At 38.6% G+C, this 24,969-nt stretch overlaps 1 protein-coding gene across 2 annotated transcripts in view; it reads right to left on the reverse strand.

The window, feature by feature from the left end:
• Positions 1-13,664: 13,664 nt before the first annotated feature.
• Positions 13,665-24,969, reverse strand: part of sfswap (splicing factor SWAP) — a 121,013-nt gene continuing 109,708 nt past the window's right edge. The window contains exons 16-19 of one of the 2 annotated variants that reach the window (XM_016548269.1): positions 21,266-21,357; positions 20,690-20,762; positions 19,882-19,954; positions 13,665-14,326 (exon numbers count right to left, since the gene is read on the reverse strand). In XM_016548269.1, coding sequence (XP_016403755.1) covers positions 14,261-14,326; positions 19,882-19,954; positions 20,690-20,762; positions 21,266-21,357 — 304 coding nt within the window. In that variant the 3' untranslated portion in view covers positions 13,665-14,260. Of the gene's footprint in view, positions 14,327-19,881; positions 19,955-20,689; positions 20,763-21,192; positions 21,358-24,969 lie in introns of both variants that reach the window. The other variant, XM_016548270.1, reaches the window with a different exon arrangement.

Here is a 24,969-nt window from a genome sequence, read left to right on the forward strand (position 1 = left end):
TGAGAAACAACCAAAAGTGGCTGAGCTGATGCCAAAATCTTTTTAGAAAAAAAACATCCCTAACAGAAACCCAAATACTAAGGTAACTTAGGTAAGGTAAGGCCAGCATTCCCCTACTTAACTGAAGAGACCATCTGATTGACATGTAAAGGAACTAAACAGAATTAATTTTGCATTTGCGTGCCATTTAGGGTTTATCTTAAGATTTTACCATAATACTATTAAAAATAAAAATAGATAAAAGGTTCAAAAGCAAATCAGAACATCCATGACACATATACATATATATGCCACTGCATAACTAGTGTTGTAATCAAATCACTGGATCAAAGGCTTCAGTGGTCCGGACTGTGAAACAAGTGCCAAAGTTCATGCCCCTGTGCTGGGGCACATTTTAAGCTGAACTCAATCCCCTGTTCACACATGTCTACATGCATGCCTCCCAAAACATCCAAAGCACATGCCAGAGAAACTTCTGTCTGAGTACACATGCATCTCAGGAAAGCCCAGGTTGGACCAAAGTTTCATGCACAGAGCCACTGGCTGTATGTTTAGCTAGAAATACAAGCTACTTTTGAGAGGCAGATTCTAATTAAAGACGACGAGGCCTCTTAAACAACAGGCCCTTCCTGCACTGATATGGCCTTTGTGGCCCCTCTGCAGCAAAACATTAATTTCAGTTTCACTCTGCTTCACTGGTTCCCCTCCATAACTTATGAACAGCTCCTGAAATGTCTCTCGGTGGCCTATCCGTTTTAACTGTCACTAGGAGTGCACATTTCAAAACCGCCGTCACACAATAAAGCATTATGAATGGAACCTCAACTCGATGCCAGTAATACTGTGAAAACAAGAGCCTGTCTGGCTTCAATGCCACAGCGCTGCTATTTTTCCCCTGTTATCCTCTGCATTAGCGTAAAAGGATTATGCTGTTACAAACCCGATACAGGGTTGACTGACAGAGAGGCAGTGGTGCTGATTAGCCCTGGCAGTCAGCGGAAAGTCCTGACCCTTCATATTTCTTTATTTATTTAAAGTAAGGCTTGGGCTCAAGAGGAAATATCAGAACAAAATGAAGGTTAGAGGTTTGCTTTGGTATGCTGGAGTAGTCTCCTGACAGGAATGAAATGCTGTTAAAGGATTAGTTCAACCAAAAATGAAAATTCTGTCATCATTTACTCACTCATGTCATATGGACTTCTTTCCTCAGTGGAAGATGATAAAATGGGGGGAAAATGATTAAAAAATTAAAAAATTAAAATTGTAAAAATTAAAAATGTAAAAATTAAAATTAAAATTAATTTTGAAAGGATATGTTTTATGGTGAATATATAAGATTAGTACACCACTAGTTAGCATTGATTCTAGACTGTTCTGAGAACTTTAATGCAATTAAACATTTTTAAATTATATTAGATAGTGCATTAACTTTGACAGCCCTAAAGGAAACAAACCAAAACTAATTCTAAAACTAACAATACAATAGCAGGGTGAACAAACAATCACATAAATAAAATTTTTGGGTGGCCTATCCCTTTAAAACGAAATCTTACAGAGCAATACTATTGTCTTATACATGAATAGAAACTTTAAACCAATAAGGTCAAATAGCAATAATAACTCCATGTCCCAGACACACATAAGATCAGAGCTACAATGTAATTAGACAAAATTAGACCATATAGCTTCAGACAGACCATAAAATGATCAGATAGTGTCCCTTCTTTACTAATGTTGCAATTAAATTCAGCCACAGTAATCCACTTAAGTGTGGCTGGATTCTGTTCATCTGTCTTCGCAGAGCATTTAGCTCGAACTTTCCCCACAAATCCCTCCATTTCATTCCCATCAATCCACACTCAAATAAGAAAGCAGCATTTATGCATATGAGACCTACCATATATTTGTAGTGGTGAAAGTCTTGGTCTCGAGCACAAAAAGTGGGGTATAAAGAATCAAAGCACTTAGCAGTGTCTGTTTACAGAGCCAAAGGAGGCCGAAACCTGCATTATGTGATTCCCCACTGAAAATATACTCTTTTGAAGCCACTTTTCTCTCCACAGCTATCAAACTGCTGCAAAAGTATATGATCAAATACGGCCCCTAACGCGTAATCAGGCTAAGCCCCTATGGTCTTCGTCTTCCGATTCTTAAAAAAAAAAAAATAAATAAATAAAATGTTTCGAACAAAAAGCTGCAAGTCCAGCTGAGTCCTACAGGGAATATGGAGTAAACACTTGAACACTATACGAAACAAAACACAATGAGCAATTAAATGAAGTGGATTCAGACCACTCCAGTTCCTTTTCTCTCAGGCATCTACAGAGATCGGCCATATGGACACCAAAGTCCATTGGGGACGCTGAGAACATCTGAAATCCGACTGTGCATTTGTGCTAATTTGTGTGCAAGTGAGAAAAAGATACCAAGACAGAACGGGAGAGAAATCTGACAGGGTGTAAGAGAAAGAGAAAATGAAAGTGCAAACATAACGGGAAACATTACTTGCACCGAAAATGATTATGTATCTAAGTCCCCTTCAGCGTAATTGTGGAAGCCAATTAGGTGGAGTACGAAGCTGCTATATTCAGTTTGGAACATGGATACATCAGCTTCCCTATGTTACGAAGATAAAGAAAACAATTTTTGATAGTGGCAGCGCCCGAAGGTGAGCTCAATGCAGTCTCATGGGGGAGATGCATAATTTCGAGACGCCGAACATGCCTCATCACATGCCCTAACAAAATGCCTCTCTGAGTGAAATGATACCGTATCTTCCCCTGCTATCCGCTCCATAGAGTAAGACGTATTCATGCTTGTGCAGAGGCAAGAAATACGAGAACTGATGAGGCCATTATTCTCCCTGATAAAGGGTGGGTGTTTGCCACAGGACAAACACAATGGCACACACCGCAGATAAATTACACTCCTCGGCCCATTGTAATCATGTTGCAATCACGTCTTGTCTCAAAAACTGCGGCTCGCTTGAGAGATCACTTTGCCCCCATGATCAACTGGTTTACTTCAGTTTTTCGTTTTATAAGCAGGTCAAGTCAAGTCAAGTCAAGTTTATTTGTACAGCGCTTTTCACGATACAAATCATTGCAAAGCAACTTTACAGCAAATTAAGTTTCTACAATATTTAGTGGTAGCTTATCAGTGGTGACTGTCAATTAATGTACATATGGCAGAAATGTACGGAAAAATCAATTTAAGACGTAATAAAACAATTCATTTTTTTTATAATACTAAGTAATACTCTTACTCTCGATACTCAGTCACCAGTGTCACGTGATCCTTTAGAAATCATTCTAATATGCTAATTTGCTAATTTTTCATTATTTTCAATGTTGAAAACAGTTATGCTGCAATCATTTTTTCAGGGTAAATTAGACGACAAAGAATTAACTTGACGGAGCTCAAACTCAAAACAATGACTGGGATGACCTGGGAAAAGTAAATTTCAACAATGAGCAGGTTTGGTGTCTTTTAACACCAGATAATTTGTAAAAAGTGGCCGGCGAGAGTGGACTGTTATCCAAGTCTGAGATCTTCATCAGACTGTGTAAAAACACAGGACGGCTGCAAAATCACCATACGCTCTGAGGTTAAAATGTCAAGGGTTCACCTACACGACCTCAGCAATGTCTTTCTTACATCAATTTTACTCAACATACAAAACTTTAGCAAGCTAAGCTCGTAAAAAATGCAAAAGTCCTGACCTGGGAAATAAAACAAGAGCATTTGTATTTTACAAAGGTTTTGTGCCTTCAGTATCATTCTCAGTGGAGCTCGAACTGATCACCTCTGTGCAGGAATGATCTCTCTCCTTACATTCTTAGAAAACACTTTTTATAAAGAAATTACTGTTTTCATTGTATTTATAATCAAATAAATGGAGACTTCTACCAACCCCAAACTTCTGAATGGTAGTGTATTGTGAAACCATATTGGTTATAACTTATCAGAGATTTTTTTTCATACACTGGTATCAGTCATTTACTCTATTTTTACATTTATATTTCCTTTGCACTTAGATCATTTTTTGGCACAAAATAATCTCCCCCCTTGCATTTTAAATTACTCTAAAATCACTAGGACAGCACTTCACAATAAGATTCCATTTGTTAACATTAATTAACTACATTGGTTAACATGAAAATAAATGAACAATGCTTCTATAGAATATATTCATCTAATAAATTTTTTGTAAATAAAAAGTTGTATGTTAACTTTATGAACACAAACAAAATGATTACCAAACATTAACAAAGATTAAACACAGCTGTTAAAAATGTTGCTCGTTGTCAGTTACTGTTAAAAAAAAATGCTTTAACTAATGTTAACAAATTAGATCTTATTGTAAAATGTTAGCAATAATAATTTAATAACACTGTTAAAAGCAATCTTTATTACATCTCAAAATTAATATCTATGTCTTAATACTGTAAATTATAAAGTTATAATGTCTAAATTTGCTCTGGGAACAACTGATTCTATTTTTCAGTGTTTAATTTCTTATTTATTTAGAAAAATTAGATTGTAATATGATATTTATCAGTTATCAGCCAACATAAAATCAACTGTCAGCTTATCAATATTGGCCTAAAGAGTAATATTGGTGCATCCTTAATAAAAACCTACTCTAAAAAGCAAAAAACTTGGGACTTGACTTTAAACTTGTCCTTGAAAGACTTAAAACTTGACTTGGACTCAACTCAAAGACTTGAGACCTGATTTTACATCACCCTGCGGTCCCATGGCTGCAAGAAAGCCATGACACAACAAGTCCACATTAAGTATGCCATTTGGAACAGGGCCTCCCTTTTTACATACACTGTACTGAAAACTCCAAAGTGGAAGACATGTAAGAAATGGAGAGTGATATTACTTTTTAAAAGTCCTCCTCAGCCAGCTTTATTTCAGAGAATTTAAAAAGCCTATGAAATCTCATGGGTCACCTTCTCCAGTGAGCATCCGCCTGTAGGGCTGTGAAAGAAGGCACAACAAAGCTTGTGGCACGTGTTCACTCTCTCCGAGTTCAATCAGTCTGAACATGCAGCGCTGAAGAGAGCGAAATCAGAGCGCAGCAGCTCAAGCTCAAGAATGTGATCGAACCCTGTTAAATGCTCTTTTCTCTCATTACACAAGAAACACAAACAATACAAGATTGAAAACATCCTCTCAGGACGCTGTGGGACGTTAATGACAGAAACAAAGAAATCAAAAGAAAAGCAAGTAGATATGCCACCTCGCTGTGATTCTGCATACCCCGTGGAGGCAAACACTTGTTCGTATTCATAAGAGGATAATTAGACGGGTGCAAACTGAAGTTGATTTGTTTTGATTGGGATTTTTTCACAGGGCGACCAGACGGCTTGTTCCACAGGTGTTCACAGATTCTCACATTCTCCCCTCTCAAGTTACATGGTCCTCTACAGCAAGGTCATAAGTTAAAATGACATTTAGCAGCACGCTGGGCACATTGGGTAGGAGAATTGGGTAGGAGAATATGAGTATGGCGTTTGGAGGGGGGCATTTGATCGAGTCCTCAATCTAGTGAGGTGGGCAGTGCCAGCAGCCATCATTAACCTTCACTGTAGCAGACATCCATGTTTAAAGGGACCGTTCACCCCAAAACTAAAAAGCTGCCATCATTTACTCAATTGAATACAATGGCAGTGCAACATAAATGATTTTAAATCTTAATAAAGCACCCAAAAGTGTAAGCAAAAATCAATTTCCTACGTGTTCCAATTGGTTTAAGAGAAAAAAAACAACAACCTGATATTTAAAGCATTTTAGAGAAAAATATAGACAGTCGTCATTGCTCGCCTTCTATATATTCAATTAATTTTGTGTTTTACAGAGGGAAAAAAAATAATTCAGAATTGGAACAACACGAGGGTAAATGATGGCCGAATTTTCCTTTTTGTTCCTTTGATAGATGTGAGGTAAACTCAAAACAATATTTAGACCTAAATGTAAGATTTATATATTTTAATTGCATATAAAACTCCCATCAATTTGAATTCCACAGTTTTAACATAAACTAAAAAAACTTAATGTGGTGCATATTTGTTAGTCATAAATAAAAACGGGAAGATTTAGTTAAGATTTCTGTAACAGAACTAATAAGCTAAATGTGTTTTAAACATAACCATGTTTATAAATTCAATTAGTTTCAATCTCAAATATCTTAATTGAATACTGCTTGTTCTACATCTAGCCATATTTTAACCATGTTCACTTCATACATTTTAGTTTTCCCCACAATGAAGAGGTTTATGCTAATTCTAAGCAATTTAAAAAAAAAAAATGCATTTGAAAAGATAAATAGAAAAAAATTAAATGGATGCAAATAATAATAATGATAAACTATGCTGTGATTTATTGAGTACAGAAATCTTACCGGTCTTATTTATGTTTGACTGACAAATATGCATCACATTAAATTGATTAGATTATGTTAAAAGTGTGTAAACTGATGTAATTTTTATATGCAATTCAAATGCATAAATCTTAAATGTAAGCCTAAATATTTTTGAGTGTAGCTCAGCTAACTGGGCAAGTCTGTTGACATTGTACAGCCAGAGTCCTTCAGCTGTATAAGATGACTTATATACAAGTCCATAATTCCTCAACAAAATCTCCCTCCTCAAGATTAGCATTGGACAAATGTTGCTTTCTGGACATGGACTAGCTACAGACTAATAGCACTTCTATAAACAAGACGGGGGAGAGGGGGATACAGAGGGAAATATAGCACTTAGAGGAGAGCTACTTCATCCAGATGTTTCATCCAACAATGTTTCAGGTGTTTAAAAAAAAATGAGCGGAAATTCTCAAGGCCAGGAGTGGATTTACAAGGATTTATGAAGCCTCCCCACTTGAATCAACCCTTTGTGAGGTGACGGACCTTGGGGACACACTTACTTAAACACAATGCCATGTCTCTGCATGTGTGAGAATCAAGGCTTCATTTCTAATTTTATAAATAACTCTCTAATTGATGCATCAAACCAAACTCATTGATATAACATGAGGCAGAGGTATAATGCATCCGAATAAAGCAGTTAAACATTTCTCAAGATTCCTGCTCGTCAAGCCCATTGATCCCACAGACTATTTGACTTGCAAATGTCCATTGAAACATTTCAGTCAATGGCTTTGATAAAATACTCTTTATTCTCCCTCGACCCCACAAACCACTGTCTCGACACCACAAAAGACAAGCTGGCTTGACTTAGTAGGTAGCAAGGAGCCCTTAAGATGGCCTCAAGAAAGACTGGTAGAGAAATTGAGATGGTACTGAAAGCAGAGAATAGAGAACGCTAAAGAATCAAACCAGTGAACAGCATCTCAAGAGATATTATTAACAGCTACAATGCATCTCAGGTTTTCAAAAACCCATTATAAATGTAGAAAGACAGGGATAGGCATAGTCATATTTAATAATCGAGCACTCAACGAGCAACATACATTTTTGCCAGCAATGCTGAATCTTAACGTGTCACATACTACTACTACTACAACTAAGTAGTAGCCTAGTAGTAAACTGGCAAACAATACAGTGGAGATGTCAACCTTTAGAAACGGAACAGTGAGAGCGCGGCAGCCACCATTTCTTACCTGTGCACGTCTTTGGCACGCTGCGTTCTAACGTGCGCAAGAACTAGGCTACACCTGTTGCGATTTAGAAGCACAACTCCATTCATAATGATGTTTTGTTTATGAACGATTTGAATTACTTTGTCTGCGTTCACCCAAAAATTCTTAAATCATTTTGTTCATCATTTTTCACTGAAGACAGATAAGATGTTATACTAAAACAAAAGTCTGTATTCATGCAACAAAACTAAATGAAATTGTAACCTTATACTGGAAGGCGGTGATATCATCTCACATCTGCTGGATAAATCAGCAGACAGCCCAGCTAGAGTGATCACATGGTATCGCCACAGGAGAGATAACACAACCCATTTCCTGAGGCTGTGTGGGATAGAATTGACACTTGAAGGACAAGTGTGAGACTTAAGACAGTCTGCAACACTTTAATCAGGACACCTTGAATATGGTAAACAGTAGAAGTGATGAAGACTAACAGTGGCGCTGGATTAAAAGAAAGCTCAGCTGAAAAAAATAAGCATTTGGTCAGTCGACCTTCAAACTTCTTATACCAATTGTCCATTTTATTCTTTCTAATGTTATGCATTTCATTTGGGTTCACAAATGAAGCAGACGTAGAAATTGCCATCTCTGTGCATCACATATCCCTCCTATCACATTTTGTAGGAAGGCATATAGGGAGAGAAAACATCTCAATTACCACATTAAAGTCCCAAAAGTAACAAAACTCCTACATAACATAAAATGATGCCTTTGAGGGTAAGGGTTTTCATGTATATTCTTTTCCGCTCAGAAAATTTATCTGCACTTCCAAAAAGGCCTCTCTATTTCGTAATATTCAGGATATATCACAGCTGGTTGAGATTTTTTTCCCCTTGTGGGAAACAGCAAAGCTGTTAAAGGAGTTCAGGCCACAACTTTGAAAAGCGCAACAACCCACTGCTGAATAACCACATCAAGAGAATCAAAAGCTCTCAAACTCACACATGCTTCTGGATTTTTTATTTTACATACTCAATTGAGTCCAGCGTGGATTTCCAACATGTCGCCGCACGACTCCTTTCATTCTAGCAGCCCAGCAAAGGATGTTGTTATAAACAGTGATATGTAAATCTAGTCTTGCATATTTAGTTCACCCCAAAATGAGCCAGTAGTATTTGCACACTGTCACTTAAAGGGATAGTTCACCCAAAAATGTAAATTCTGTCATTAATTACTCACCCTCATGTCATTTCAAACCCGTAAGACCTTCGTTCATCTTCGGAACACAAATTGAGATATTTTTGATGGAATCTGAGAGCTGTCTGACCCTGCATAGACAGCAATGCAACTGAAATGTTCCCAAGTCCAGAAACGTAGTAAGGACATCAGTAAAATAATCCATGTGACATCAGTGGTTCAACCACAATTAAACAAAGCTACGAGAATACTTTTTGCGCGAAAAAAACAAAAAAACACTTTATTCAACAATTCGTCTCCTCCGCATCACCCTGGTGCCATTTTGGAGAGTATCCTCTGGACGTAAACAGCGTATGCTGTTCTGTGTCAGCTGCGTCACACAGATATGCTATACATGTATATGTTTCCATTCAGATCAAATCACAACAACGTAGGAAACAGATCCGGCGTGATGCAGCTGACACAGAACAGCATACATTGTTTTTTTTCTTTTGCGCACAAAAAGTATTCTCGCAGCTTCGTATAATTGCGGATGAACCACTGATGTCACATGGATTATTTTACAGATCTCCTTGCTACGTTTCTGGACTTGGGAACATTTCAGTTGCGTTGCTGTCTATGCAGGGTCAGAGAGCTCTCAGATTCCATCAAAAATATCTTAATTTGTGTTCCGAAGATGAACGAAGGTGCAGATTTTGCAATAAATAATTCAAAGAAAAAAAAAAAATAGACAGCAGCAATTAACATTTTGTCAGAACCTCTAGTAAATTGCATGCTATTTTGTTTAGTTGTCTGTTCAGAATCATGGGAGAATCATGATCTCTATTTGAGAGAAAAAAAGAAAAATGTGATTCTCCATTTGTCCAGAATTGTGCAGTTCTACTCCTATTTTTGAACCCTGACCCAGGGGTGTAGCCTTAATTTCAGAAGTGAGGGGGACAGAAATGTCAAATATAATAATACTTTTTTTTTTGGTCTAATTGACAGGTTTTATTATTATTATTAATATTATTATTTTCCTATCTCTTACTTATAATTGGCTGAGAAATCAAATACACTGTTGGACAATAACCAATAATTTGTAGTCTATAATATTTTTTTCTATATTTTCCTAATGACAAATTTATGATTTGTTTATATACAAACATTTTTTCCATTGTTATATTTCATGTATTTTATAGTTTCTATAGCCAACTGTAACAAATGCTATGACAATAAGCACTGCATTATTCAGATGCTTTTTATTACCTGGAGATGACTTGAAAAGCACACACAAACTTTATATTGTCGCAATCGTGTGTTTATTGTCTTCCCGTTTCATCAGTCCAAACGGTTTTTTTTTTTTTACTCAGCTTAGCTACAGCAGAGATTGCTTTGGCTACGATAGCTGGATTCCTTATCCATATTAGAGATTTCCTGGAAGTGAATACACGTAAATTAGGTAAGTTCGACTTGAAGCAGTGCTGCACAGACCGATTGTTGTATGACAGTACCGTGAGTCTGATTCTAAAGTATGGGAGCCGTCTGCTCTCTATAGCTCTCACGGTATTTTGATGTCATAACACCGATCGGTCTGCGCAACGCAAACAAAGCCCAAACTTGGATATTTTAGGCAATATAGAAATCCTGGCCAGGACGTGTCCGGGAAAATGGGCACGTATGGTCAACCCTATAGCAAAGGGAAATAAAACTTAAAGGGGTCATATGTTGCGATTTCAATTTTTCCTTTCTCTTTGGAGTGTTACAAGCTCTTGGTGCATAAAGAAGATCTGTAAAGTTGCAAAGACTAAAGTCTAAAATCCAAAGAGATATTCTTTATAAAAGTTAAGAGTCAGCCACGCCTACCTAAAACGGCTCGTTCTAACACGCCCCCACGTCTACGTCGCTATGTGGGAAGATTTGCATAACGCCGCCCAAATGTTCACGCAAAGAAAGAAGGTGGAACTTTTATTCTCGCTGTAGTTTTCTTGTTGCCGCCGCCATGTTATAAAGACGCTGTGTGCTTCGTTGTGAAAGCGAAACTACTTTGTTTGGTCTTCCAAAAGAGGACGATATCTGCTTCGTCATGCCTGGAGCCGATCCGTGCTGGTTGCTGAGGAAATACTACAACTTTGCGCTGTGGATCGCCGGATCAGCTTTCACCGTTTTCACCGCTCCTTCACCGGGACCGCCGTTCTCGACCCCGCCGCCTCAGCTCACTCTTGCCCGGCTTCAGCTCACGCTAAGCCAGGGCTTTCGCTCACGCTAGGCCGCTGTGTTTTTCGTTGCCACTGATGATTCAAACGCGAGTTTTGGGCAGTAGAGTAGCACTTGTTGTTTGTCATTTCTCTGATCACAAATGAAGACAGAGTTTTATGTGTTATGTTTTATGAAAAAGACAGTATAAGTCATTATAATCAGTAATTATGTCCCCACTGGATGCAACAAATGCCTCGTTTGTAATGGGTTTTAATGTTTATGTCTCGTCGCTCCGGCCGGACACGGCATCAACAGTATGGTGAGGGGCGTAACATTCCCGTCTCACGCTTGAGGTATTCGGCCAATCACAACGCACTGGATAGCTGGCCAATCAGAGCACACCTCGCTTTTCAGAACGATGAGCTTTGTAAAAATCAAAAAGGCGGGGCATAGAGGAGAAACAATAATGTACAGTATGTGGTAAATAATGTGTTTTTTGAACCTTAAACACATTTCATTACACCAAATACACAAAATAATGTTCTTTTTAGCAGCATCATATGACCCCTTTAAGAACAGGCCATGAAACGTCATTCTCAACCCAAGTTAATTTGACTTTAGATAGTAAATTTTGCATGTACTTTCCTTTGAATTTGCAAAAAAGTCACCAAAAGATCAATTGATAAATCAACAAACCTTCTCCCTGCAGGAGGCAGTTCCTTTCAGCATTTCACTGGACCAGACTGAAGCCAGTAGTTCTCAAATCTTATAAAGTTAGCAAATCACCTGGCCTCTGCATTCTGCCCTGTAAGTGACTTCTTGGTACCACACAGCCATTCTATTTGTCATACACAAAAACTCAGACAGCGTGAGTGGGCGAAACCTTGAATGCAGCCCTTCGGAATCAAATCGATGTTATGAGGTGCATTTAATTGCATATAAATCCATTATTTAATGCTATACGAGGCAATCCAGTTATTGGAGGGAATATTGCGGCTATTACAAGCCTGGAATGAGTGAAGCCTTGGCCAAAAATGAGCTATGTGTTTACTCGCTTTGGCTGAGCAGATTGCTGGTGTGTAATGATGAACACAGACTCTCGGGCGAGAAAGAAAAAAAGATTTACCAGCCTGCAAGGAGCCTCATTCACGACCCATCTTCTGTGTACCGGCTCTGACAACAGGTCAGTGTCGATGCCAAAAACAGCCCTCCAGAGATGGTACCTTCGTTTTCAATCCAGCTAATACGGTTCCATTTAATGATTATAATTAGTTAATTGCCTATAAAGACCTGGCCTGAAAATTGCCCTTAACAACCGTGTCGCAATGAAATATTGTACTCCAGCAAACAGCGACAAACTAAACTGCAACTCTAGCAAAGCCTTTTATTTCCAAGACTCAGTGTGTAATGAATTTGATAAAAGGATAAAAATCATAAACAGAATAATGGAAATCTAGAAGGGAAGAAGGCCATCAGGAATAGACATTCAGGTCTGTTTCAAAGTGAATGGCTCACTTAACACAGGTTCAGTTCACAACAAAGCCTTTGTAAAGCATGAATTTCATTTTTAGAAACACTTGGCTTTTTCAAGCCTATTGAAATGAAGACACATTATATACTACTACTGCTACTACTACTACTAATAATTAAATACATATTTATAAAAAATAGACAAAATATTAATAAATAACAATTATTGATTTTTTTTTGCTACATAGTAATGTAATAATAATTAAAATATTACTTTAATATATTTTTTCATAATGTCATGTGCTTCGTTACTGACCAAAAATACATGAAAGCAAAAAAAAAAAAATTGCAAAAAAATAAAAAAATAAATAAAATCCATAAGATCCAAACAACTGTGCAATGAGAATTGTTACAATTCAAACATAAGAGTAATAAAAATGCAGGGTCTACTATTAAGTCTAGTTCAAAGCTGGCCTTTTCAAAAGCACGTAGCATTATGATTATTGCGATTGGTGCAATTATGGAACATTTAAGCATCAATTTACAAACGATAACATTTTTTGATATAATGCAAATCAAAAATGACTTGAGTAAATGAAGTGCCTTGATTAAATTGTGCAGGTTTAGCTGAACATACAGGACAGAGTGAACAATGAAAACGATGATCAAAAAAAGCACGCCAGATGGACATTTTAAATTTATTTTTGGCAAAAAACGGTTCCTCTGTGCCCTTTTCCAGGAAAACCCCACTAGAATTGGACTTAACATAATCTGAACATGGGAAAGCGTTAAGTTCTCCATGTCAAGAGAGTTTGTAGTGAGTGTAAATATGGGTTTGGATGAGACCGACCTGCTCCAGGGGTCTCTAACCAGTCCATTTTGCTCTCTTGCAGGACCAAATGAGACTCCCCGTATTGCTTCTGCTGGCTGAACTGCCACAAGATTAAAGGCTAACTTAAAATGGACCATGATTCCCACCGTTCGCTCTCTCCCTCTCTTGAGAACCCCACTCATATGGACTCTTCAGCAGAACATGGGGCCTAATTATCATGCAGAGTGCATGCTGGGATGCAGTACATGCGCCGACGGTCGAAAGGCCAGAGCTCGCAGGTGCAGGAAATTAAAAAAAGACGGAGCAAGAGGCGAAGATGACGAGATTTAACTTGCGGAAAGTAAGGCAACCACACTCATGTTCCATAATTCAAACTTTATTGATGGTTTTCCAAAGTAGCTCCAAAATTAGGCCTGTACAAACTTAGAAATCAAAAACTGAAGGCCACATATTCAAAGAAAAAAAAAAAACAACCGAGAAAGCTGACAACTTTATGTCGAAAAGAGCTCAGAGACAGAGAGGAAAAAAGGAGACAGGAGAGAAATAAACAGCATTATCCTTCACAGAAGGATATAACGGTGTCCTTCTGGCAGACACAACATTACAAAGGAAAGAACGTTCTCAGTTGCATCCAAGGAATTACGCCTTTAATACTCTCTACATGTTGCTTTACAGCAAAAACACACAGCAGGACTGAGGCTCCACCATCTGCTGCTGGTTTCGTTCTTTCTTCACCTGCTTGGGTTCCACCTGCACCTTCGAAATAAAGCAGACCTCCATGCCTAATGCTAATCTGGAGGCGAAATACAAACATCTAACGCCAGATCCAAACAGGCATTCATAAAGGGATAAAAGCGTCCAGCATTGTGCAGCTTGTCAGGCGAACAGCGGTCCAGTAGTTAGCCAGAAGTCTGTCGCTGCCTTGCGAGATGTAGCTGGAGACTGATCCTGTCTGGATGTGGTGGAACTCTCTCAGGAGGCGTTCGGCTGAAGGCCTTTGGAGGCAGCAAGCATTGCTCGCACTTTCGCCATGAGGTCCTACAAGCAAGAAGAAATGGAGAAAAAGTTAGTACAGTATTCGTAGGGGAGCAGAGCTGGGAGAGTTTGTGAGAGAAACTAATCATAGTATAAACACAAGACAAGAAAACCAAAACACAAATCCATATGCTTGCAGACAACTTTCGCAATTTGAAATTCAGATTGGCTTCTGGCTTTGTATGCATGAGAATCCAACGTGCTAAATATGCATACGGATGTCTAATGGCATCCTATAGAAGAGAAGGCCATCAGCAAATAGCTGGATTCCTGCTCTTCAAATGCCTCCCCTCATTCTATGTGGCTCAGGTAAGCTTACCCAAGGCCAGTTGCATGCTAAGAGCCCATAGGGAGAGTGTGACACCAGAGATCTAACAGTTTCGCACTTGCATAAACATTTGCTTAATGAATATGCACTTAAGTGGCCGGCAGCCATATCACCCTGTAGCCCAAGACTGGTTACCCACTGAAGCTAAGCAGGGCTGAGCCTGGTCAGTACCTGGATGGGAGACCTCCTGGGAAAACTAGGTTGCTGCTGGAAGAGGTGTTAGTGAGGCCAGCAGGGGGTGCTCACCCTGTGGTCTGTGTGGGGTCCTAACGCCCCAGTATAGTCACGGGGACACTATACTGTCAACAAGCACCGTCCTTCGGATGAGACGTTAAAAACCGAGGTCCTGACTCTCTGTGGTCATTAAAAATCCCAGGATGTCTTTCGAAAAGAGTAGAGGAGCATTTGTCAAGTTGAATGAAATGACTTTATTTATTGCTCTCCAGTTAAAATTAAGTTGCCTCTTTATTGTAGTAGCCTACATATTATTGCCTTTAAGTGTACACATGCCAACCAAAATCATAAAAAAATGCCCCCCAAAATATCTGTGTAAATGGTTCAATAGATTAACTATGCAGAAAATTCATTATAGTTTCATAAAGTTTAAAGGGGTCATATGATGCTGCTAAAAAGAACATTATTTTGTGTATTTGGTGTAATGAAATGTGTTTATGCGGTTTGTCCTGACTCTCTGTGGTCATTAAAAATCCCAGGATGTCTTTCGAAAAGAGTAGAGGTGTGACCTCGGCATCCTGGCCAAATTTGCCCATTGGCCTCTGATCATCATGGCCTCCTAACAATCCCCATATCTACTGATTGGCTTCATCACTCTGTCTCCTCTCCACCAGTAAGCTGGTGTGTGGTGGGCGGGCGTTCTGGCTATGGCTGCCGTCGCATCATCCAGGTGGATGGGTTGGGGAATCTTGCACATCACCACCCACCAGGTTTGTGTGCCATCCAGAATAAACCTAAAAATGGATGGATGCATAAAATTCCTATTCTTGTCAATCCACTTCAAATTCCACATCAACTTTCTGTATTGTGTGACTAATTCAATTAAAATTCCCACACTACTCGAACAAATATACATTGCTAAAAGACGAAGAACCAATGAGAATATCTCTCTAATCATAGTGTGTTTGTCCAGTACATTAGAGTGACAGCCCTAAGCTGGGATAAAGGGCTCTCTCATTATGTCTCATTATGAGACGACAGCTGGCTATAGTCTGAGGACATCTGAAAATGTGGCCACCTAACTCTACTCTTGCTCGATGGAAACCTAAGAGTTGCTTTCTGACATCAAATGACCAAAAAAGAGCTAGTCGTAATTGGGACTGAGGACTGCTTTTTGCAGTCGGCTGCTTCCTCTGTAGCTATTTGGATCCAGACCTCTAACCAATCTAACAGATAACCCATATTTGTACCTACATTTTCAGAGTTCAGAGGATCACCCCACTTTCAGTTCAAGCACTTCAATCACAGGCCCAGGCCATTTAAAAGCAATTTTGAAATCTCACATCCAATATCACTCTGAACTCACCCCACGTTTTAAAAAAAACGTTCTGACTCTGTCATTTAGTCGTCTTTTTCATGGCCCTTTACTCCTGTCTGTTTTAGGCCAGCTTCAGAATGGTGTCCCAGGTGTGGTTTAGGGTCTTCAATTCTGCTTCCACTGTTCAGTGACAGGTGCTTTTTGGCCTTTCTCCCTTTCGTTTTCCCTCTGGTGTCCACAAAATATGGAGCCAGATCAGCGTCAAAAATAATACATTTACAAAACAAAATTCGTAAATGCACAGCACAATTTACATTTACAAAATCCGATTCGTAAATTCAAAACACAATTCATAAATACACAAGTAAAAGCATAAATATTTCCCCAAATGCTCACACAAATGCATCTTAACTAAATAAATTTAAAATGTTTACACAAATATGTATATATCAAGCTCTTGAATTAATTTATGAATGATGTTACATGTATTTATGGATCGTTGAATCTGCATTTGCAAATCATCACACATGCGTGGACTGCTTTGAATTTGTGTACGGTATTTTTGAGACCTTCCTGGCAGGTTAAGATTCATAAATATCTTTTTTTTGGAGGATGTTCCGTTCAGCCAATCGCGGTGATCCTTTAATCCCCCAATCAAAACGCTCCTTACTGAACGATTTGCAAATGCAGATTCAACGATCCATAAACACATGTAACATCATTCATATACTGTATGTGATGGAAATTAATTCAAGAACTTGATATATACATATTTGTGTAAACATTTTACATTTATTTACGTAAGATGCATTTGGGGAAATATTTATGCTTTTACTTGTGTATTTATGAATTGTGTTTTGAATTTACGAATCAGATTTTTTAAATGTAAATTGTGCTGTGCATTTATGAATTTTGTTTTGTAAATGTATTATTTTTTGAGGCTGATCTGGCTCCATACAAAAGGCCAATCCAGGTGATGTCTTCTCATCTACAATCACCTGATGGTGATGGTGTTCATACTTTCTTGCTAGCACTGCATGAGTAGTTGTTGGTTAGAGATGGTTTTGGGCTAGGAGATTTCCAGGATTCTTCAAAGGTTCCTTGTGTGGAAAGCTCACAGATTGGTAAGACTGCTCTTTAATTTTTGCACGATGCAATTTATAAAATAAAAAATGTTTTGTTAGAATTTTCAGCTTGTACTGGATTCAGTGTAAGGTTGCTCCAACATTCAGAGCCCTAAGGTTAGGTGAGAAAGACACAGCTACGATACAGTCTCATTTTAGTGTTGTTACTATAACGTGAGGACCCTCCACATGATGATCACATCAGTTAGTACAAGAGATGTCTTTTCACCCAGAGTCACAGTAGGGGGTACTCGGGAACGCAATGCTTTTCGGTTTCTTATCTTGCACACGACAACAGTAATGCTCTCATAACCTGCCAGGGTGCATTTTGCAACCCATAAACCCCTCCTAATCAAACCATCAGTCACCTGCCACCCTTCACACGCAGCCCATGCTAAACAGTGGCAAATAAGAAAGGAGCACCAACATTTTAAACATGGGGAGGACAGCACAGTGCACTAGAAAATAAAAAGAGACTATTGGGTTCCTCAGGGAGAATTATAAACCAGCCTCCCTTGTTGTTTGTCTGACAGGAAGATAGAGGGTTCGTAAAATCCCAGGGGAGTTGTGTTAAGATCGAGAACACGCTTCCCCAGCCTTTAATTTTACAGCTTTTTCATTTGCCGGTTGTAAAAAAACCCTGCCAGTCTCTACCGGAGGGCCTCATGAGAGCACTTCTTCCTCTATCAATAGTCGGGATGTGCATGTCTGCGCTGGAACATTCTCCTCTGGAGGATCCAATATAGTTGCATGAGGTAGAGCTACGGGCAAAGGATCAAACTGAGCCAAGCTGAAACCTGCTTCCCTACCAGCAGGATCTACGGGTGGTCCGCGTAGCCTAGAGCTTTCGTTGCCTTGGCTAGAGGGGGTAACTTGGGACGAAGGAACTTCCTCACGCAACTGAAATGCAAGCATGCACAGGCCTGCAGAAGTTCCTGCCGGTAGTTATTTGTCATGGTGAACCATGCTTCTATTGTTTCAAGCAGCAGTTGCTGGTTTTAATAAGAGCCAACTCGTTTTTGCAAGATGTTGCCCCCTGGAAGTCCTGCCCCAGTTCTGAGGTGTCAGAATTGATTTCATGCGCCGGGAGAAAAGGGAAGTGAATTAGGTTTCCAAAAGATCTGAAATCATGTCAAGACTGTGGACTTTTTTTTAGTACAGAGAGGGCGAATAAAAAGGCTGCTATCCTGCTGACTTCTCTTTTTGTTGAAGACCAGATGGCTGCAAGTGAAACACAGTATGGTGTACTTTGTCTATCTTACATTATGCATTACTCGCATCCTCTTCCCTCTGACACAACTGCATTTTTTTTTTTAAATACACATACCTACCTTTCGCCTGCTCTAACAATAAGCAAAAGGAAGGAAAGTAAGTGCACTCTGCATTTCATCTTCGCTGCACAAGGCCAGAGATTATAACAGAGCTGCAGGGACTGACAGCTGCATTGAATCAGCATGCGATAGCGACAAGCTCTCTTTCTCCCATAAACATACACACACCTACATACCCACCCCTGGCGACAGGGTCATGCAACCAAATTTTTTCAGTTTCAGCACGTAAGGCTCGGCAAACACAAACCACTGAGACCGTCTGGCTCTAAATTACCTATATTAAAGCCTTACTAAGCATCTAAGGGTCTCATCAGCTCTGCTACACAATTTCAGTCTGTTTTTCCCTTAGGCGCTGAATTAAAACTGGAGAGGAAGGGAACGTTTTGTGTTTTTTAGCTTATTACAGTGTTTGCAAGGCAGCACTGTATTGATATTTCTCAAGCGTTCCGTTTAGAGGTTTATTCTGAAACCTCAACCTTACAAATTAATTCGGCCCGAAACTGCTTAATGTACAAAATACAATCAAATCTCCAGTTGAAAACATCAGTCCAAGGGGGCATTCGCATAGAACGTTGCATTAAAATGCTAAAGAATGGAAAAGAACGCAGGGTGTCAAGACACATTCTTAAAAAGAATGAAATTACTTTAACTTTTAATATGGTGCTGAAAGATGCTGTAAAAGCAGCAAGATGCAACACAATCGTAAATTACGGCCGTCTAGCACATTTAAATAGAAAAACCATAATAAAAGTTAATGTTTATGGTCAAAGAGTGGTGCAGAAAGTAGTTCTGACAACTCTTCAATGTCCTATAGAATAAAAAATAATGCTTTAATGCTTATGTAAAATTCCAATTAACATTTCCATTTAAGAAAGCAGAATTAAAATGAACTGAAAATGTTCTACATATAATTTTTAACTAGAAAGCAAAGTTTGTTGAGACACCTGTTTTTAAAGTTCTGGGGGGAAAAAAAGTTTAAAAATCCCTAAAGTTTGAAGGTTTATGGGCCCTGAATTATATTATATTTAATATTATATAAATTATGACTGGTCAAGTATGGCCGTCTAGCATTTTTACATAGAAAAAAAACATTTTTAAAAATCATGTTTTTTGTTCAAAGAGTGGCACAGAAAGTAGTCCTGATAAATCTCCAGTGTCCTATATAATGAGTGAATAAATAAAATATAAAAAAAAAATGCAATGTCTTCATTATCAAGTGAAAGCCCTAGTTTACACAAAATCTTTGTTGCTGTATGGAAGTTAATCATTTCTTAATGGCATACCTGAGTGATTTTGCTTTGCACCGAAGAGACAATAGTGGAGGACACTTGCTTGTCTTTCTCCTGAGAGCCATCCCTGTTTGACAAACAAAAAGAAAGTGAAAGTGAGACAGTGACAGAGAGACAGAGCCCTGCCAATTGACACGGTTTGTGAAAAACACCTTAATACAGTATTCATGACGACTGGTGAGTGCGTAACCACCGCAGACCAGAAAAACATGAAATATTCACCCAATCCGGAAGAAACACAACAACTGCACAAATAAAAACAAAGTCTAGAGAGAGTCACACGGTGGGAGGTAAAGAAGCAGCAGCAAAAACAACTGAAGGCCGAGGGAGTTTAGAGCAACTTTTTGATGGAACTTGAGAAGTTTTCAAAAAAGTTAGCCCCCCTTTGCAGTGTGGTGTTTTCTCAGGTTTTCGAATCAAAACCTCTCCGTAATGTACACATTTCTTGTACAGTTCATGCATATTATGCTGTCAAACCATTTTATCAAAATGTCACCATTGCTGATTTTGAGCATCTGAAGCTTTCATGCTTTGTTCAACAAGTAATTAGTCAAGTTGTCAAATCATACCTAAAACCATTATAACTTCCAAATCAAAAAGCTACAGCGCAGACTGTCTTTGTGTCTCACACGTAGTGCTCTTGGCAAAGCTTAAATGAATATTGCAATAAAGTGGGGAAAAATATGCTTGAAATCTATGATTCTGACTGAAGCAGACCGAACTTCAGAAGGTGGGTGGCTCTCTCGCGAGGTTCACGCTGACTGATCGTTGAGCAATGGGACCAGAGAGAGATGCCCTTTACCTGGACCTCCCCAGGCTGGAGGCGGGGCTTGTGGCAGGGGAGGGGCTTGCAGAAACTCTGGCTATGGCTATGCCTCTGTCCGGGGATGCTGAGGGCGAACAGGAACAGAAAGTAGTCCTGATAAATCTCCAGTGTCCTATATAATGAGTGAATAAATAAAATATAAAAAAAAAATGCAATGTCTTCATTAATATCTTTATTTGATGACATTTCTCTGCAAATATATATATATATATATAACAAGTAATTAGTCAAGTTGTCAAATCATACCTAAAACCATTATAACTTCCAAATCAAAAAGCTACAGCGCAGACTGTCTTTGTGTCTCACACGTAGTGCTCTTGGCAAAGCTTAAATGAATATTGCAATAAAGTGGGGAAAAATATGCTTGAAATCTATGATTCTGACTGAAGCAGACCGAACTTCAGAAGGTGGGTGGCTCTCTCGCGAGGTTCACGCTGACTGATCGTTGAGCAATGGGACCAGAGAGAGATGCCCTTTACCTGGACCTCCCCAGGCTGGAGGCGGGGCTTGTGGCAGGGGAGGGGCTTGCAGAAACTCTGGCTATGGCTATGCCTCTGTCAGGGGATGCTGAGGGCGAACAGGAGGAACCCTTAAATTGGTGCGATGACTTTGAACCCTTCTTCTTCTTCTTTTCATGAGGTGATCTGAAAAAAAAAAAAAAAACAATTAAAAAAAAGTTAAACAAATAGATCAGCTCAAAACATAATCTGCTGCATTATGTTTGGTTACAAGAAACACTGCCATTCGTTTTTATTTAAATCAAATCTGGTGTTATGCATCAGACAAATAAGATTTGAGAGGGGAACATTTTAGGTTAATAACGGCATGTTTATTTTTTTAATTAATTAATTTATAATTTTTTTCAATTATCTTATGCATTTATTAATTATTTCTTTGAACCTTTTTATGTTTACCATTAAAAAAAAATCATTTTTATGTGAAGCACTTTGAATTACCACTGTGTATAAAATATACTATATAAATAAAATTGCCTTGACTTGTTTCTCACAATAAGTTATTGTACAGCTTTGGAATATTGCACACATATTGGAGTATTGCATTTTTCTGATGCTTTTTTTGGATTTTGGATTTTTTTGGATTTTGAAACCATAATTCACATATTAAGTCACTACATGCTTTTGTTGCATTGGAAAAATTCTTTTGAATTAATTGACATTCACAAAATTCTTCCTTCTTTGTTCCACAGAAGATGGAAAGTCATAAGGTTAGAACAACAATATATAAACAATGCAAAATATAAGTATTGTCACTTTCCATGAACTATCATACGAGTTGAAAAAGCTTTCATTCTTGCGGCTCTGTGGACGAAGCAGTGGAGTGAGAGTTACTGTTTGACAGGAGGTAACACTGTGGAGTCTTAAAACATGCACACGTTCCTTCAGCAAGACCCCTGATCCAGCACTGCATTAGCGAGGGGACTGGAATAGGCCATTCACACATACATAAAAGTCTCAGAGCGTGCTCTCTCTCCAGAGAAAAAGCACACACAGTCCATATCAAGGGGCCTTTATCTCCCAGATGGCCCTTTATGAATATTTTATTTGAATACCTTAGGCATGTCCTTTAGTTGGAACAATACATTTTTAAAGGAGCACCCAACTTCAGTTAATGGGCATAGTGACCTCTAATTATCTGTGGCACTGTAGCAAAAGAGAGAGTGGATCAAAGCAGTCCTAGGAGACACAATGAGGTTAAAAATACGCTGCTGCAGACGTGCCAAGAATTCCACCCGAGGCATAAACTATTATGACTAATTGAATCAGTACAGGAAAATCAAGCTAAGTTCACGCAAAAAAGACAGAAACACTTAAGGCCTCTCACCTACCCTATCTGATTGGCATGATTAAGATTATCTTATAGCTCATTGGACAGGAGAGCAGTATGGAGTTCAACAGTGACTTCCGAATGTATTTGTCCCCATTAATTTTCTCAAAAGGGATTAAAAAAAATTCTTTAATAAAATTTCTAAGCAATGAACAAAGCCATTCAGCTCGTGAGATGAATCAGAACAGCAGAAACTTTGATTTTAAGCCAAAAATAAAAATTATAAAAAAGGCAAAAGTTTAAAGGGTTAAAGGTTCATTTCATAAACCAATGCAAATGACAATCATAACTGGTATTATAAAATATATAATATTTAAAATCATATTTGTACATATTTATTTGTGTGTGTGTGTGTATATATATATATATATATATACACATACATGATTACGAGTTTAAAAATATAACAATTACAAATACTAAAGCATTTTAAAATATCATTTTCAAACGAATATACAAATACATAGGATTACAATTTTTCTAAATAATGAATCTCTCTTCAGAATAATAGATCGTGTAGTTATTTACAAAGAATTAGGCTATGAAAGCATTTCTTTCTTAAAATATAAAGCAGTGACTCACTGTGACTTACAGGATGGTTTCTACAGACGCATACCATCACTTAACGTCAGAGCTCATGGCTGTTCTGTCTTGAAAGATTTACATATTTTGTTAAAAACATTTTCCTATGGAGAGAATAAATGATATTTTACTTCCGTAACCCGACTGTTATGCTATATTTCCAAGACAACAGCTGCTGCCTGGTCTAAGACAGGCACTCAATCTTCCTCTGCTCGCATGTAAGCGAGGTTCTGCATCTGAGACGCTTCTATCATCACTCTGACAAACCAGACCTCACTAAAACCCTGTAAGTGATCCAACCATCTCTCTCTCTCGCTCTCAATTCTTCCCTCGGTTCAAACCAGAAAGGGTCGAGGGTGTAATGAAAGATGCTGAACTTTTTTTTCTTTTGTAGGAGATGTGTAAAAAGCTTGCCTTTGCTTTCTGCAACCTCCTCGGCAGAAGAATATGGAGAAACGTCTCAGCTAAGCTTTAAAGAGTACTGGAGAGAATGGGCCGCTCAGATAAAAACCAATGTCATAAAAGGCGGGCGAGATCTGAGAAGTCACCATGACCATCTCTTTCTGTGGTGCTTTAGCATTATAGGTGTTGGTAAGAAAATAATGGGAAGGCAGAGGAAATGAGAGAGAGGGAAGGGTGATGATAACCGTGTCATGGAGTGGAGTCTCACAGGACTCTTCAATAGAAGGATTTCAGTGAATGAAAAGATCATGTTTGCTGCAGACTCTGGGGAAACACCAGGAAAGCACTTTTTACCCACTGTGAACAGCAGCATGCATGCTGACAATCAGCCAAACTGCTCCTTGTGATGATATACAGCTAGAGGGTTTAAAATGAGGCCATATCACAGCTGCCGTTAATACAAACACATGTTCTTCCTTACTGTCATTATATTATAATCACAGTAAATCTTTAAATGTAAAAAAAAAAAAAAAAAAAAGCCCTCCATTAATATTGGCACCCTTGGTAAATATGAGCAAAGATAAATCTGCATCGTTTATCCTTTTGATCTTTTATTCAAAAATTCACAAAATTCTAACCTATCATTGAAGTAAAACAATTGAAAGTGGAGGGAAAATCTCATCATGAAATAAATGTTTTTATCTAGTTCACATTGGCCACAATTATTGGCACCCATTATTGCAACCCAATTATTCCCAAGATAACAGCTCTGAGTTTTCTCCTATAATGCCTGTGAGTTTGGAGAACACCTGACAAGAGACCAGAACATTCCTTCATACAGAATCTCTCCAGATCCTTCAGGTCGGTGCTTTTTATCTTCAGTTCACCCCACTCATTTCTACAGAGGACAGGGACGGCCATGGCAGAAGCTTCATTTTGTACTCAGTGACACATTTTTTTTTGATTTTGATGTTTGTTTTGGATCATTGTCCTGATGGAAGATCCAACCACGGCCCATTATAAGATTTCTAATAGAGGCAGTCAGGTATCGTTTTTTTATCTGTTGGTATTTGATAGAATCCACGATGCCATGTATCTGAACAAGATGTCCAGGACCTCCAGCACAAGTCAGGAGATGGATACAAAAAGGCTTTATCAATCAGTGAAGTTTATTATTAAGAAGTGGAAGGTATTTGGTACAACACAGACCCTCCCTGGATCAGGATGTCACTCCAAACTGGATGAAAGAGCCAGGAGGAAACTGGGCAGAGAAGCTACCGAGAGTCCTACAGCAACTCTGAAGCCGTTGCAGGAATTTATGACAAAGAGTGGTCATTGTGTGCATGTGACAACAATATCACAAATTCTCCACAAATGTGGATTGTATGGGAGGGTTGCAAGAAAAAAGCCACTCCTCAAGAAAGGCC

This window comes from Sinocyclocheilus rhinocerous, unplaced genomic scaffold, assembly GCF_001515625.1.
Source record: "Sinocyclocheilus rhinocerous isolate Xijiao unplaced genomic scaffold, SAMN03320098_v1.1 scaffold192, whole genome shotgun sequence".
Lineage (NCBI taxonomy): Eukaryota > Metazoa > Chordata > Actinopteri > Cypriniformes > Cyprinidae > Sinocyclocheilus > Sinocyclocheilus rhinocerous.